At 36.3% G+C, this 17685-nt stretch overlaps 2 protein-coding genes across 2 annotated transcripts; both read left to right on the top strand.

The window, feature by feature from the left end:
- The first annotated feature begins 3403 nt into the window (after nt 1-3403).
- Nucleotides 3404-6508, top strand: dph3 (diphthamide biosynthesis 3). Its single transcript, XM_077199249.1, has 3 exons — nt 3404-3610; nt 3968-4042; nt 6172-6508. Exons 1-3 carry the CDS (start codon nt 3455-3457, stop codon nt 6244-6246), a joined length of 306 nt encoding a protein of 101 aa, XP_077055364.1. The 5' UTR covers nt 3404-3454; the 3' UTR covers nt 6247-6508.
- A 3428-nt stretch (nt 6509-9936) lies between these two features.
- On the top strand, nt 9937-17342 carry LOC143707276 (serine/threonine-protein kinase pim-2-like). The gene is made up of 8 exons (XM_077199983.1): nt 9937-10046; nt 10145-10498; nt 11235-11441; nt 11638-11732; nt 11901-11951; nt 12194-12575; nt 12678-12860; nt 15480-17342. Exons 2-6 carry the CDS (start codon nt 10207-10209, stop codon nt 12527-12529), a joined length of 981 nt encoding a protein of 326 aa, XP_077056098.1. The 5' UTR covers nt 9937-10046; nt 10145-10206; the 3' UTR covers nt 12530-12575; nt 12678-12860; nt 15480-17342.
- The last annotated feature ends 343 nt before the right edge of the window (nt 17343-17685 follow it).

Raw genomic sequence — 17685 nt, 5'->3', positions numbered from 1 at the left:
AAAGGTTTAGTTGCTCATGACATTCCCTTCTTCCCCCCTGAAACTGTATAGTGTCATGAGACTTTGAAAGAAACACATTTAGGCGTATGCATATTTTTCCATGCTCAGTGCTGTTCTTTGCAATAACTTAAAAATAGCAAAAATTTCGGCATAGATGATTTACCATGTAACTTTATTATAGTGATTTTGATTAGATATAGGATTTCGTAACACATTAAACTAATATCACCCCGAGAACCACTGGTTACTCATTAAAAACTAATTAAAAAGGTCAACCGAGCTCTGTGTTTTTCCATGCAAGCATCCCCACTATCTCATATTTGGATTTATGTTCCTGGCAGATGCATTCGTACAAAATAATGTGTTTAATGAATGTTACTTATTTGATGTCATTTCATTGTCATAGAGTATAAATTTACATGAAGAGTTTTAAAACAGGAACCCTGAAGGAGGATGCTTGAAGCTTTATACATTACTCTAATTCTGAAACAATAAGACTGAGAATGAATAACATAATGAGATATAAAATCTAATGTTATTAATTTGCTTTTGGCTTAAGTATAATGATAATACAAAAGCCAATTATTTAATTTTAGAACAGCGCTGTTTTTCTCTCATAGCATAAACGGGTCTTTATGAACATATAGCTGCCTATATTTTAGGAAGGGGGTCACTCACAAGGATCATGTTTTTGGGTCCTTGGCATCAACATGTTTGTAGACTCTCATAAGAAGACACTTTCCGAATTTAATAAATCAGAACTTCCATCTGAGTTGCATGTGCTTGATATTCACTGACCTGAGATCTTCTTACCCATGATGTAAGTAGGAAGCACACGTTCTGTCCTTTCATTTAAAATACCATATGGATGTTTACAACAAAGATGTTAACTTACTAATAAAATTACATTATTGAATTATTTGGGGATGGACTTCCATACTAACTTTAACAGAAACATCATTGATTAAACAACTGTGCTAACTTAAGACTGTGTCTTAATTATTAACAAGGGCACATGACTGGAAACATAGTTTAGGTAACTTCTTTACTAAAAGCTAAAAAGGTCAAAACAACATGAGCCACGTGAATTTTTTTTATTATTTTTTTAAGAAGGCTTTTTGACTGAAAGGTCAATAACGGAAAACTTTTATTTGAACTGAAACTCATTTGTTGTTGTGTTAAGGGTATAAGCCGAAGCATTAACCAATTTTGCTCAAACAAATTCAGAATTCAAATTTAAGTGACCCCAAGTGATCCTCTACATGTGCATCTGTGCCCATGACTTGTTAAATCTTTTGCTAAGTTTATTGCAAAAACATCTTGTGTTTGTTACATGTGCACATTATACACAAGTGTTTCTAATTTAAAAATCTATCCATTCAAGATACTCAAGGATTGCTTTTTGGTTAATAGCATTTAAATAAATATAGCTTCTGAAGTTCACGCATGTCTTAATTCCCAAACAAATCCCTGCTGACACCCATTATACAATTACTCCATCCGAGGGTCTTCTCACTCTTTCCATCTTAAACAACACTCTGTGTTTGTGTTCTGAGCACACAGAAGCTCTGTGACTTATTAAGCACTTGCATAACAGTCTTTCTAGGATCTATGTCTCTTCTTGTTGCCTCAGAATAGATGATCCAGTGTGTTTTGTATAAGTTATAAAATGCAGACGTAAACAAATTTGCTGTGAATAAAAAAAAATCAATCAACCAATTAATGTTTGTAGAGCATTTAAACACAACCAAGGTTTACTAAAGTGCGTACAATGAATAAAAGAACCACTTTGAATAAAAAGGGAAGAAGATAGAGAAATAAAAGGAAAATAAACAAGCAATAGGCAATCAACAATATACAAGAGAATAAAATCCTAAAATATGTATTTACAACAAAACTCTTACAGTGTATTCAAAGAAGCACAGTGATTTTGGGGATGTTTGCTTTATTTTTGGAACATGGCGACTTGTTATTATTAATGGAAGCATGAATTCTGATAATATACCAGACACATTTTAAAGAGAATGTCCTTTCATCAATACAGGAGCTGTATTTGGGTGATGCAGCAGAACGGTGATCCAAAACACAGAAGCAATTCACATCTGAATGGCTTAAAAGAAATAAAAAAATTTTTTGGAGTGGCTATAGGCCCGGAGACAAGGAACCAAGATTTTGAAAGAGCAGTTCAGATTTGTCACAATCTCTTAGGTAGTTCTGCAAAGAATAATGGACAAAAATTACTTCAGAAACAGCAAACCACATTTTAAATTACAAGTATGTTTAGTTGCTATTATTGGTTTAAGGGGACGTTTACTTGATCATAGGGCTGATATGAGCCACTGTTGATGATCTGCAGATTTTGCACTGAAAGACGGAAATAAAACAAAACAATGTTGCATTGTGTCATTACTAAGGTTAAAAGGCAACCTTGCCTTTCTTGATAAAAGTGAATAACATGCATTCGAGATTTAATATCAAATACTTTTCATGGCACTGTAGTTTTTGCCTTTGGTCTCATGAAACCCTAGTTCTTGGGAAAATGTTGTCCTCCTCTCTTCTCTCCTCAAATATCCCAAATCTATTTGACCAATTAATCCCATTTGCATTGCAAGAATGAATGCTTGTCTCTGAGCCTTAACTCCATGCGTCATGGTGACTCACTTAACTTGAAAATCGCAAATTTTAATTCAATACTAAATTCTTTCCCAAAATTACAACATTAGATTTTCACAGAATTTGGGATGATTTTTTGAAACCATGGCAGGAGTGAAAACCTGTTGCCAAGTATGTAAGTGTTTGATGCAAAAAATAAAATAAAATAAAAAATGCTGTCCTTGAGTCCTTGTGGGTAGGCTACATGTGATTCAAGTGTGAAAGAATATATTCAGATAAACACTAGCTTCAGCAGTCTAACTCTTTCTGATAGGCTATGTGCAATGCCTTTAATGATTACATTTTAAGATAATAAATAATGTTAATAATACATTAAAAGGGTGGTAAAAGACTGTGTCAGATATTACTTAAAGTTCATTAGTAACACTTCAAATCCAGATTGAATGTGCAAGTATTATTGCGCAGGATAGCCTACTCTATACACTGTAGAAATACGTGATTGTTGCCATTTCAAAATAATCTCTAACTCAGTGACTTAAATGGAAGCAAATCTTGCGCTGGGAAAGTTAGATAGGTCTGCATGCACACATGACTGGATAACATTGATTGCAGGGTAAAAGTCCCAATGCATACTGAAAACCCCAGTCGGGGTCAGCTGCATGATGTCTATGGTCCGCTGTATAATGTTACAGAAACTATTTACTGTAGCCTACTCAGACTAGTACAGCATCGAGTGGATAGAAATTTGTCTCCTCCTGGTGGCTAAATTGTGAACCGCTGTTTATTATAATTCGCTGCTGGCCACGTCAAATTTGTGCGCCACATATGTCACAGCGGCCGCATGTTGAATCAGCATCGGCGAGGGTTTTTAACCAGTTTTTATTTTAAAATGACGGTGTTTCACGACGAGGTTGAGATAGAAGATTTTGAGTATGATGAAGAAACAGAAACCTATTATTTTCCTTGTCCATGTGGTGACAGATTCGCAATAACGAAGGCAAGTTGTTCTATCAGAATCTGTCATTGCTAATCATTTCCAGATTCATATTTTTCACACTTATATGTGTGTTCATTTATATATTATTTACATGGAGAATTGTATTTGAATCTGTCATCGTTGCTCCTTTTAACATTTTTATGTTAGTATTAGCTCATGGATTAAACTTGAAGAACTAACGTTACGTTACAAGACATTAACCAAAATACCATTAACCAAAACTCAAGAGTGAGGGAGTTTAACTAACTTAGTGGCAAATATATATATATATATATATATATATATATATATATATATATATATATATATATATATATATATATATATATATACATATATATATATCCTGTTTTTCAGGAGGATCTTGAGAATGGAGAAGAAGTGGCCACCTGTCCGAGCTGCTCACTAATAGTAAAAGTAATCTATGACAAGGTAAGATGTTATGTATGTTCTGATATTTGTGTATAGCCAACTTGGCTTGGTCATTGATTTGTTGTTCTGCACTTTAATTAAATAAATAGGTAGTTTAATTGGAGGGGGTGATGACGCATTTAAAGGGGTAGTTCACCCATAATGAAATTTCTTACTGATCCTCATGTCGTTCCAAACCTGAAAGACTTCGGAATACAATTGAAGAACTTTCAAATGAAATCGGAGAGCTTTCTATCCTTCCATAGATGGCTACACAACTACCACTTTGACACTTCAAAAAGTTCATAAAGACATCATAAAACTAATCCATATGAATTGATTGGTTTAGGCAACATTTTCTGAAGAGACTTGATCGCTTTACATGTTGAACATTTTGAATTTAGGCATTTATACACATTTAAACACTGATCAGCGAACATAAACAGAAGCTTAACTGAACCTGCTTGACATGCGAACAAATCTCATTGGTTCTTGCGGAAGCTCAAACGTGCTGCGTAACGCATGGGAATGAACCTCATTGGTTCTCGCGCGTCAAGCGAACATGCTTGAGCTTCTGTTTACCACAACTGATGTGTGAGTGGATTAATGTTTATATGTAAATTAAAGCATAAATTCATTATGTTCATCCTATAAAGCGATCGTGTCTCTTCAGAAATTTTGGACTAAACCACTCAATTCATATCGGTTAGTTTTACGATCTCTTTATGAACTTTTTGAAGTGTCAAAGTGGTAGTTGAGTAACTGTCAATAGAGGGACAGAAATCTATCAGATTTTATCAAAAAGATCTACATTTGTTTTCTTGAAGATGAACATAAGTCTTACGGGTTTGAAAAGACATGAGGGTGAGTAATTAAAAACGGAGGCCACAAGGGCACAATCCAACGATCAATCAATTCCCAATGTACAAATTCAAGTCCCGTTCTACTTTTTTTTTTTTTCTTCTTTGAGAATCCATTTCACTTGGATAGAAGTCACAGCATGGAAGAAAATCACAACCTCTATTGCATGCCGACTTTAAAAAAAGGTCTTCATATAGTATCTGTTCAACAACTATTTTGAGTTTCAAACTCAATTAAGCGACCACTTAATGCAATCTGATAACATTTGACCTCAACTGTTTTAAATCATCATGAAGTGAAAGTTTCAATAGTCTTTTCATAGGCTGCGTCCGAAAGCATAAAAATGCTGCCCTCAAAGGATGTATTCCAAGGTATTAAGGCATGTCCAAGTCCAATATTAGCTTCACTACCTTTCTCCTGAGATACCTTCATCTGATTGATTTTTGAAGGCAGCATAAGGCCAGTTCACACCGCACAGACAAATGCCAGCAAACACATTATTTGGGTTTTGTTGGATCAGTATGTGTACCCCTGTCAGTGTTGGTTGGGGTTTGTGTTCACCCGACTGAATATGTTGAATTAGTGTTTGTCGGTGTCTGTTTTGGCAGTGTGAACATGAGTTATTTTTCATACAATTCTAAATCTAACAGCCAACCAGTTTGTTGTTGTTTATTGGCGCTTTTCTGTGCAGTGTGAATTGGCCTATAAATGTATACTTCGCTGCCTTTGATATCCCACAATCCTGTGCTTTCCATTCTGTGACAGTTGGGCTAAAAAACAAAGATGGCATCTGAAAGTTGTGGTTACTGGTCAGTTTGTGTGCAAAAAAAAAAGTCATTGCGTGATAAGGATATGAGGAATCAAGTCATCTGCCTAAGTTTTCAGATGCAGTCTTAGTCTTTTCTGCCTCATTTTGACGTATATTTGAGTGAAAGGGCTTTTCAGACAAGTAAAAGTATAGGGCGGGACTTGATTTTGTCCATTGGGAATGAATTGGATGGTTGTGGTTTGCTGTGATCTCGTGTGAGTGACAGGTTGCCTCGTCCTCACGCCAGTAAAAAAACATCAGAGGAGAGAAGGGATGTCATAGCAAGAGAGATGGGAAGTTATTTTGATTAAAGATTAAGAGGGCACATGAATTTAAAGAACAAAATTATGTGTGCATGAGTAGATTTGTAATAAATACTGCAATATTCCATACAAAATGAGAATTTAGCATGTCTTAAACGTGATTTTGAATAACATTTCTCCGAATATTTAGTTGATCTAAAAGCTTGTTTTTGTTGTAGGAGGAGTTCATGTGTGGAGAAGTAATTGAAGGACCAAAAACGTCAGAAAACAAACTAGAGCTGGCCCAGAGCTGAGACATCGACACGACGACTACACCTGATTCTTTGCTCTGAGAGTGGACTTGATACGCACATCTGTTTCACAGTTACTCACTACGTATGCAGATCTTTTGTGAGGAAACTGACTGGATCTCATTGACATACGTTTTGCGCCAAGATTTTGCACATGAAGTACTTTTCGGTTAAAGCTATTTATTTTTTTTAAAACCTTTTAAAAATATGCTATGTTCTGGTTTGAAAATAAAATTCTCAGAAATTGAGAACATACTGTAATACTGAATGAATGAATTGATCTCTTCGTGGTCAACAGATGGCTTTTGGGTTGGACTGTATGTAATTTGGTGCTCTTCCTGAAATGCCACCTGCTGCTCCTCTTATACTATTTTTCATCATTTTACACGTTTTGCCAAGTCTGTCCTTTTAGCATTTTCAGAACTGTAGTACGTCTTACCGCATATTCAATATCCAGCAAAGGTCAACGCAATGAATATAGCAGAAACATCAAGGTATGAACAAAACAACTCTAATAATTAATATAAAGTCTTTCCCATACACTCCTACAAGAAAAGGTTCTATAGAAACGTAAAGGGTTCTGTCAGGTGCTTCATATATACATCCTTTTAATGGGTTCCCATCATGGGATCATTTAATGGATTTAATTTTAACTAATTAATTTTTTTTGAAATCATTTTGTGTTTTATACAAATTTTATAAATTAAATGGCTCAACTTTTTTTTCCACTAGAAAAAAAGTGTTGTTAAACAAAGTTTTATGCAATCATATAAGACATTTCTCCTTATATAGAGGCTTTTTTTGTAAAAATGGTTCTTTAAATTTGAGTCAAGAAACCTAGCCCACTGAAATAATTTTTTTGTAAGAGTGTGTGATGTTGAAATATAAATCTACTTCTCATGCTGAGCTGTATGACGTCTGGAGCAAATTCTACAATGTGTTCTTCTTGGTATTATCTTTGGGCACCAGAGGGTGCTATTTGTTCAACAACAAAGATAAAACGTAGAGAATAATTCCATATTTAACTTTATGGTAAGACATCAATGTTTATGAATTTGTTTGTAATTAAACACTGCGTGGCTTAAGAACATAAGACATGGCTCTGATGTCAGTGTAAATTAAAATCTGTAGTTCTATTTGACAACTGTGGAGCCAAACAGCCTGAAGGAATGGGTCGATATCAACCAACAGTAAGCAAAACTTAAATGCATAAATTCCTCAAAAACTTAAAGCTGACATTGCTGTAAAAGGAGGCTCTAAAGATGTAAATATTCTTAGGCAGCGCATTTAGATTTTTTCTAATTTCTAAAATAATGTTAGATTGAGATCGATTTTGATTCTTATCTACTTAGAAATAAAAAGAAAAATATTGGGAAATGCATATGTCTACAGTTTGAATGCATGATTTCATTATTTTATAAACATTAACACTAAAACGAAGACAATCACCAGAAACGGGGTTAATTAACAGCTCAGTAGTGAAAATGCTTTGCGGTTACTCTTAAAAACTGCATAAATGTAGGATTTATGTACTTGATTTACTAACAAAAAAACAAATCCATCCATTTGGATTACATACATAGCCTAAATGAAATGTCTGCACTCAAAAAAGCATGCCATAGTATAGTTGCATCTATTTGATTAAAAAAAAAAAAAAAAAGCAGCATTTTAGTTTCACGCACAACTGCTTACCTGACCATGGCTCAAACTTCCTAATCAAGTTTGCAGACGACATCAAGGTTGTCTGGTTTATTTACATACACACATTCCTCATTCTCAATAATACACTTCCTGTGTTTATACTTTACATTTGCACCTTGAACTGCATTATGTAATATATTGCACTTGGTATTGTATTTTTAGACAACTGCATTGAGCTGGTCTCTGCACCTCCACCCTATATTTTGCTCTCCTGTAATATATATTTATATATATACTGTATTTTTAGATTTATTAATTTATATACATTTAATCTTTGCACTTCTGGTTAGATGCTAACGTTTCATTGGTTCTGTACTTGTAATCTGCACAATCACAGTAAAGTTGAATCTGAATCTTAATGTTAAAACAGAGTAATCCAAATGAATGAAAATTAAGCAAAGCAATTAAAAAACAAATCTTACATTTAGGCCTAGATATTTGTGTGTGTGACTGTGTATAATAACGTTTGGTTATACATACCATGGTGTAATGGATTTGTGAATACAACACTGTAGTTTGTTTTTATACTATGTATCTTTATTCCAATCTCTAATTCTCTAAATATAAACTCTCATAAGTAACTTCTGTAGTAAGATAAGATGTGTGTCTTTTGTATGACTGAGCCAACCCTGGAACACTGCATGAATTAATCATTTTAGTGTTTCCATCTGGTTTATTCACAAATCATAATTTGGCTTTCATTGATTTCCTGTCATCTACATGTTCTTATTTGGCTTGTCAGCAGCCAGCTGTGGTGTGTGTGTGTGTGAGAGAGGGATAGAGACAAAGACAGACAGCAGTTTTCTGTCCTTCAGATGATATTGAAAGGCCCATCTCTCTGATGACTGTGGCATCCCTCATGTAGCTGCAGGAACACTGCACTCAGTCAATAGCATTTCAAATCACTCTCTCACTGAGCTGTATAATTTTACTGTATAAAAAACTATATAATTTTGCAGCTTCCATGTGTTTTTTTTCCGTAGTTTAGACATCATAAATTAGTGTAACAATGTGTCCAGTAGTACATAAACTGTGCAAGCCATGTTGTTTACATCCGAGTATCTCCAATATGGCCTATCATCCGGGTAACTGGCCAAATCGTGACGTAGATGAATTCGTGACGATGAATTCGGACTGCATTCAAACCTATGATTCAAACACAACGAACCTTTATTTACACTCGGAACTGATAGCTTGGTTGAGAGACGAGGCTACTTTGCAGAGAATTTTCTGTGCGGATTACGAAGCTTTTCTAAGCATTTCTAAGAGGAGACTGATTCTAGAAGGAGTTCGGAGGATATATAATTTAACGTTACATAGTTTAATTTTTTTAATAGTTTATATTATTTCTAAAGATAATACACAACTTTTATTTTATTGTTCTTTCTTATTTTTGAAGGAGTTTGGTGTTTTATTTAATTTTTAATTTTACTATTTTATTTATTTTTGGAGGGAGGGGCATTTCTGAGGGTTTTTCTGTATTTTATTCCTTTTTGTATTGTATTTTTTATTGTTTTTATTGCAGTTTGGAGGAGGATTGTCGATGGCTCACATGCAGTGAAAGAGGAGGTAAGTGCTTTCGTTTTTCACTTGTTTATGGTATGTCATGTATGATGTTGTACAATGATTGACTAAATTAATGTGAAAAAACTTGCGTGAGGTAACCCATTTTATCCCCCAATTTTCCCAGCTAAGTGATCACATGCAGCTATTTGATTCCTTGCATATTAAATAAACTTAACAATTGGTAATTGACCACTGACATTGATTATTATTAAAACATTACTAACTATGTGATGTCTGAAATATTCCAGCCTCAGACCGCTCCACATCCAGGAGAGCTGCTTTCACTCAGATGGCTGGTCAGGAGGTTTGGAGACTCTGGCCTGATGACTGCGATCAGGACCCGCTGCCAGACCCGACCCAGACACTGATCCAGGAGCTACCTGGGTATTTATCTCCACTGCTTTCTGAGTTGTCTGTTTCTTTGTCCACAGGTCAGGCTCACCGGGAGGGGAAGTGGCAGAGTGGCAGCCAGCAGAGCCCAGATGATGGACGTTAGTCCTCTTCATTTAAAAGACCTGCTAAACAATCTCGCAGAGGTCAGAATATGCTTTCAGTAAAGAAGTTATGGCTCAGTTAATAAATAATTTGTCACTGAATAGAAAGTTGAAAGTTTTTGATGTTTGAAATGTTCCAGCCTCAGGCCGCTACAGATCCAGGAGAACTGCTTCCACTCAGACAGATTCTTCACCGCACATCATGTCTGCATCATCCTCGTCCCTCTCAGAGGGCAATGTAGAGAGGCAGTTATGTAGAGAGTTTAGCAGCAGATGCTTGTACAACCTTGATTGGAGGTGGAGTGGCCATAGATCGGATAGCCGAAACGAACAGGGCAGTTGCGGCAACTGGCGTTTGTCCAGGTCCGACAGCCACGAAGGGTGGCTGTGCCCTCCGCTGCCAGGTCAAGTTCCTGTCGAGCCAACAGAGACTTCGAATAGCCTAACTGCTCAGGGTGCCATGGAGGCTTTTCCTCTGAACAAGAGCTCAACAGGTGAGAGGGAAATAAGGCTGGGCAGTGTAAAGTGTACAGATAGAGATTTTGCTATCTCATGCGTAAGACTGCTTTAGGTTTTTAACATTTCGAATTTCGTTCTCAAAAAGCCATGAACTAGTACTTGCTCTGTCTGACACACACTAGAAACACGTGCACAGAAAGCCGCTTCTCAGACAGCGCACTATCCCGAAAATAATTATATTCCGTGACTTATTGCTCTTGAATTGTCAAATGCACACAAAATTGTCAAAATGGATGTCGTGGCAAGTCGGATATGTCATTAATAAGACATAGCTATATATTTAATAAAAAATCAATGTTTATTAAATATATTATATTTAAAATAATATAAAAATATATAGCCTATTACATATATTTTAAGATATGGCCCATATGATCTTTGCCATTACCAGAACTCAGTCAAATGTGCCAGAGTTGGTCAACTGAAGCCTGGAAATGTATGTTCTGTTTTAATTAAAAGATCAGATAAAATTAGAAAAATAAATATATTGTGATAACTGTGAAATAAAATGACTATTAATATTGTGAAATAAGATTTAGAGACATTTATGCAGTCATTAAGCAGAAGTCAAAGCGGATAACTTGGAAATATTTCCATTACTTTGTATTTGTAACATTACAGTCACAGTACAGATGTAACATATCATTGCTTAATTTGATGTCAGATGTTTCTAATAGTAGTTGTGTTTTCAATTGTTTTTCTTCATTTCAGAAATACCCACAGAATGTAGGAAGAGGAAAGGAATTGCCTCTTTTCTCAACAGGCTATGGGACGCTATGAAGTGTTCTTTCCGCTGCTGTTGCCACAGTAGTGCTGTAGATGTCGTGGAGCCTTTTGTCCCTTCACCAGATCTAGAGCCAGAGCCTAATCCTGAGCCATCAGCTGCGCCAGATCACTCAGGCGTCAAGACAAATAATGGTAAATCGGCAGTCATTATTTTAAACAATATTGTTGTCTTGTTCTCCACTAAAATATCTTAAGGCTTCTTTTCAGAGAATATTAATATTATTTTCCCCGTATTAATATTATTTTCTCAACACAAACAGGACTGGATATTTAAAAAAAATAAAACAAGCAAGCTCATATATTTCTCATGTTTCTGTTTGTTTTTCAGAGTCCTTTGAGTCTCTCCATAACGTGGGAGAGATGATTGGATCCGGAGGATTTGGCAGTGTGTACGAGGGAACACGCACATTTGATGGCAAAAAGGTATTCTTACCAAATAGTATGAACATTTTGCGCTTGCATGCATCAAAACATATTTAAAACAAATTACAGAGGTTTTAATACTTAGTGCAAGGTGCAGGTGCTTAAAAACTGTTACTGTTATTGAAACTTATTGTTAATGATTATTATTATTATTATTTTTTTTTGCAGGTTGCCATCAAGCGAATGCGCAAAGTTGACACGGATCTTTATCTTGATATTGTAAGTTGGCCAAAACCTGAATTGTATTGAATTGTTTAAGTGCAGATTACTGTAGTTAATATACCCGTAGGAATCTTTAGGTGTAAATGTGATTGACAAATAAGCATAGAGGCACACAATAACTTTGAGCTTAAAAGGCTCTTTTGAACGTACTAAAAAGGTCAAAGAAATGTACATTTAAAAATGATATGAATCCTTCAGATTTGTATGCAGCTAACCTTCTTTCTACTACTTTTCTCTAGCCTGGGCATCCTCGACCTATCGTTACAGAAGTGGCGCTGCTGCTAATGATGAGGAGAGAACCCATAAGCCCTTACGTCATACAACTATACGAGTGGTTTGAACACCCTCGAAAATTCACTCTCGTTATGGAGTACCCGGAACCCTGCGAGAGCTTGCTGGAGTTCATCACTCGTAATCCTGAACTGCATGAAACAATAGCACGGGTCATCATGCAACAGGCTGTGCTGGCACTAATACACTGCATTGAGCATGGTGTTTTTCATAACGACATTCATACGCATAATTTTCTGTTGAAGAAAATCACATTAGAGCTCAAGCTGTTAGACTTTGGCTAAGGTCAGCTAGTTAGCAGTGATGGCTACGAGAGCAAAATATACCGTGGTGAGCATTTTGGGGGTGTGAAAACCTGAATGGAGTGACTTACTGATTATTTCATGCTTTAAGGAAAAAAAGCTCAACAATGTGCAAATGTCTTGCTTACAGGATTGCTGGATTACCGCCCACCTGAAGTCTTAACAGAACCTAGATTCCACGCCGTGCCAGCAAATGTCTGGGCTCTAGGAGTGATGTTGTATGAGATGGTGAACGCATCATGTGCTCCTTTTCGCAATGGAACGGAAATCAAACAAGCCAAAGTTACATTTCAGAACTCCAAGTTAACCAAAGGTGAGTGAATCATATTGATAACATTGATAAACATACACATAAAGCAAAGGCTCTGTACAGAAGCAGTTAAAGGTGAAGTATGTAAGATTTTTAATATACAGGTCCTTCTCAAAAAATTAGCATATTGTGATAAAGTTCCTTATTTTCCATAATGTAATGATAAAATTAAACTTTCATATATTTTAGATTCATTGCACACCAACTGAAATATTTCAGGTCTTTTATTGTTTTAATACTGATGATTTTGGCATACAGCTCATGAAAACCCAAAATTCCTGTCTCAAAAAATTAGCATATTTCATCCGACCAATAAAAGAAGTGTTATTAATACAAAAAAAAAGTCAACCTTCAAATAATTATGTTCAGTTATGCACTCAATAGTCAATACATGGTCGGGAATCCTTTTGCAGAAATGACTGCTTCAATGCGGCGTGGCATGGAGGCAATCAGCCTGTGGCACTGCTGAGGTGTTATGGAGGCCCAGGATGCTTCGATAGCGGCCTTAAGCTCATCCAGAGTGTTGGGTCTTGTGTCTCTCAACTTTCTCTTCTCAATATCCCACAGATTCTCTATGGGGTTCAGGTCAGGAGAGTTGGCAGGCCAATTGAGCACAGTAATACCATGGTCAGTAAACCATTTACCAGTGGTTTTGGCACTGTGAGTAGGTGCCAGGTCGTGCTGAAAAATGAAATCTTCATCTCCATAAAGCTTTTCAGCAGATGGAAGCATGAAGTGCTCCGAAATCTCCTGATAGCTAGCTGCATTGACCCTGCCCTTGATAAAACACAGTGGACCAACACCAGCAGCTGACATGGCACCGCAGACCATCACTGACTGTGGGTACTTGACACTGGACTTCAGGCATTTTGGCATTTCCTTCTCCCCAGTCTTCCTCCAGACTCTGGCACCTTGATTTCCGAATGACATGCAAAACTGAGCAACAGTCCAGTGCTGCTTCTCTGTAGCCCAGGTCAGGCTCTTCTGCCGCTGTTTCTGGTTCAAAAGTGGCTTGACCTGGGGAATGCGGCACCTGTAGCCCATTTCCTGCACACGCCTGTGCACGGTGGCTCTGGATGTTTCTACTCCAGACTCAGTCCACTGCTTCCGCAGGTCCCCCAAGGTCTGGAATCGGTCCTTCTCCACAATCTTCCTCAGGGTCCGGTCACCTCTTCTCGTTGTGCAGCGTTTTTTGCCACACTTTTTCCTTCCCACAGACTTCCCACTGAGGTGCCTTGATACAGCACTCTGGGAACAGACTATTTGTGCAGAAATTTCTTTGTGTCTTACCCTCTTGCTTGAGGGTGTCAATGATGGCCTTCTGGACAGCAGTCAGGTCGGCAGTCTTACCCATGATTGCGGTTTTGAGTAATGAAACAGGCTGGGAGTTTTTAAAAGCCTCAGGAATCTTTTGCAGGTGTTTAGAGTTAATTAGTTGATTCAGATGATTAGGTTAATAGCTCGTTTAGAGACCCTTTTCATGATATGCTAATTTTTTGAGACAGGAATTTTGGGTTTTCATGAGCTGTATGCCAAAATCATCAGTATTAAAACAATAAAAGACCTGAAATATTTCAGTTGGTGTGCAATGAATCTAAAATATATGAAAGTTTAATTTTTATCATTACATTATGGAAAATAATGAACTTTATCACAATATGCTAATTTTTTGAGAAGGACCTGTATAGCTCAACATCTAGTGAGAGTTTGGGGCGTGGTTACTGTAGCAGGCGAAGCCATGGGAAAAGAAATTCAGCTTTAGTTACAGCAGTAAAAGCTAACATTCACTGCATTTATGCCTTCAAAGATTAAACAGGTCATAAACACGTTGTGATGCTATGTGCTACAAAACATGCTTCAGTATCATACAGCATCATCATGTACCCGTTCAAAAAGTCACATTTTCATGAAGACCAATGCAACACAGCTAAAAGTATTCCTAATATGTTGGACCTGAAACATGCCTTCTCAAGAACCAGTAAGAGCTGCGATACACGAAAGGGTCGTTTGCAAGGTCTTTTGAAAAAATGTGTAATTCCGCTAGGTGCCACTATTGTCGCAGAAACTACATACTTCATTTTTAAAGTAAAGTTAAGGAACATTTTACATTGATATTAATCATGTTTTAGATGCTGTTTTCATAGATGGAAAGTCACATGGTCATGACTAAGCTGCTGTCTCCTTATTAAAATTTGTACAGAATGCAGTGATCTGATTAGACAGTGCCTAACCCGGGATCCAACTAAACGGCCGACGTTAGAGCAGATGTTACAACATAAATGGATTAGAAATTATCTACTGTAGACAGGAGATTCACTCGATCAGTGATTTCAGGTGTGAGGAAGTGTAACAGAAAGAGTAGGAATATTATCATTTGTCTTCAATTCTGGATCATTTGTTGTGAAATTTTCAAATTTGTGTTCATTGTAATGTTCTTGTTATAGTCAAGTCACTTTCATTTATATAGCGCTTTATACAAAACAGAGTGTTTCAAAGTGACTTTATGGTACTAAACAGGAAAATAACAGAATCAGTGATGCAAACAGACTTCAATTCTGTTGTGAATCAGCTCTAAAGAACGTTCATGAATTAACTTGTTCATATAATCTTTGTATTGGATAGGAAATACCATACTTGCTGTCCTTGATGGTGGGCTTGAGCTGGAGACTTGACACGAAGCCTGAAGTCCAACCTGGCCGGGAACTCAAGCCGCCACACCAGAGAGCCTGGCCACGTCTGAGCAAAGAACACGAGAGACGCCAAGACTGGAAAGAAGTCATCAAGTCACCACTGCCACATTTGCTTTGTTTTAAAAGTAATTTTTTCTTTGTTTTTCAAAGTCAAGTCAAGATAAGTCATCTTAATTTATATTGCGCTTTATATATGACCAATCAGTATATATATATATTGATTACTGTAATTTTTTATATATAGGTATCCCACAGGGTCAATTATCTTTTCTACAATTAGTGCAAAATGCTGCGGCCAGAGTTTTGACTCGTACAAATAAGAGAGATAGAATTACTTCAGTTTTGGTTTATTTACAGTGGCTTCCTGTAAAATTCAGAATTTTGTTGATGGTTTTATAGCGTTGCATGGTATTGCCCCAAAATATATTGTTGTTATTTTAATAACTTATGAAAACACCAGGGGTTTCATTTATAAAACAGTGTGTAGGATCCTTACTAAAAGTGTACGTGCGCCCGAAAGCCAAAAATGGCGTACGCCAAAAAATATTCATACTTATAAAACCGTGTACACCAGAACCTGTGCAAAATTCCCTTTATAAATCCCAGTCAGAGGAGGATTGTGCGCACATGTGTCTCCACCCCGTCTCCTCCCCGAAATAGCCATATATGGAGCTTACAACGCCTAGTTTTACTATTCTTATCCCCATATGCATCTCATTTGCATATACTTTTTCATCCACGTGATACCATGTTTATCATTAGGGAAATATGAGATACAAATGTGCCGTCACATTACATTCCTAAAAATCATTTAGTAGCCTATCCTTGCCTTGTTTTTGAATAAATAAATAAAATAGTATAAAATACATTTCAGAGAAAGTTTTTCTCAATCTTTTCCACTGACCAAATAGTATTTTTAACTGCTTTATAATTTTAATGGAAACAGATAGGCTTTATTGTGCATTATTTATCATTACTTGTGCTGAAAAATTTTCTGATAAATATGTTCTGCTATTATCATGCACTTAGCAATCCTTGGAGTGGTTAAAACATTAAAACACAGCATGCCACAGGAAAAGTGTTCAAAAACACTGCATCCACTACAAATATTTCTATTTTCGTAACTTCTCAGTAATGATTTCATGTAGTTTAAGTGCTTAACTCCATTAATGAAAATGGCACATTTAATCTAAATGTGTAAATCAGGTGTAAAACATAGTTTAAATCATTCTTTTATTTATTTAAACTGTTATTGTGAACATGCACTGTATTTATGATTAGGACTCGTAAGAAAGATTTAAAGTGGTTTTCCTTCTGCCGTCAGTCTCTCAGCTCACCATGGGTGTCGCCAAACTACTCTGTCTCCAAAATGTTCGTACGTATGGGTCAGAGTTGGCTTAAATTTTCCTGTCAAGTTTGTTTTTATAAATCACAACTTATGTGTCGGAGGTGGCGTACACCTCTTTCAGGGCCTGTTTTGTGCGTATGCAACGGTTGTGAATTGAGGCCCCAGAAATAGGAGATGATCTAGTCAGATGATTCTTCATGTTCCTAAATTTGTTGTATTATCTATGTTGGTAAGCACTTTGGTCAACAGCAGTTATTTTAAATATGCTATAGAAATTAAATTTGTATTGTATTGTGTATATATGACCCCTTTGAATAAATGCTTTCAATGAATACAAAAGAAGAAATGCTTTTAAACAGTCTTGGCCTATGAGAAACATTTAAAGTTGAAAAGACAAATGCCTATTTTTGTGCTTCCCGAAATAAAACAGTTTAAAATCTTTACCTACATGGTTGCAAACTTCAGTGGATTGTAAAGCCAGTCTAAAACATAAATGAGAATAGAGCCTGAGGACAATAATAATAAGTGGTGCATGATACCCCCATTGGTTATTTAGGTTGAAGAAGCTATTCTTATATTATTAGAAAGATTTAGGTCAATTTTGAAGCTTATATAGTTACCCAAAAACAAATAAAAAGTTCTGTCATGATGGCGCAGGCTGATAGGTCCTTTACTCAATCTGCTTGCAATCACATTGTTCTCTATAAGGCACCGCTGATTGGTTTCTGCTGTATCATTAGCCAATGAACTTGTGTGCTCAACCTTCAAATACTTTGTAAGCATTTGCTGT

The sequence above is a fragment of the Siphateles boraxobius genome, unplaced genomic scaffold, assembly GCF_051911475.1.
Source record: "Siphateles boraxobius isolate OS27281-9 unplaced genomic scaffold, OSU_SipBor_1 41, whole genome shotgun sequence".
Taxonomy (NCBI): Eukaryota; Metazoa; Chordata; class Actinopteri; order Cypriniformes; family Leuciscidae; genus Siphateles; species Siphateles boraxobius.
The sequence above is the reverse complement of the archived record's forward strand: the minus strand, read 5'-3'. Positions and strand labels throughout refer to the sequence as shown.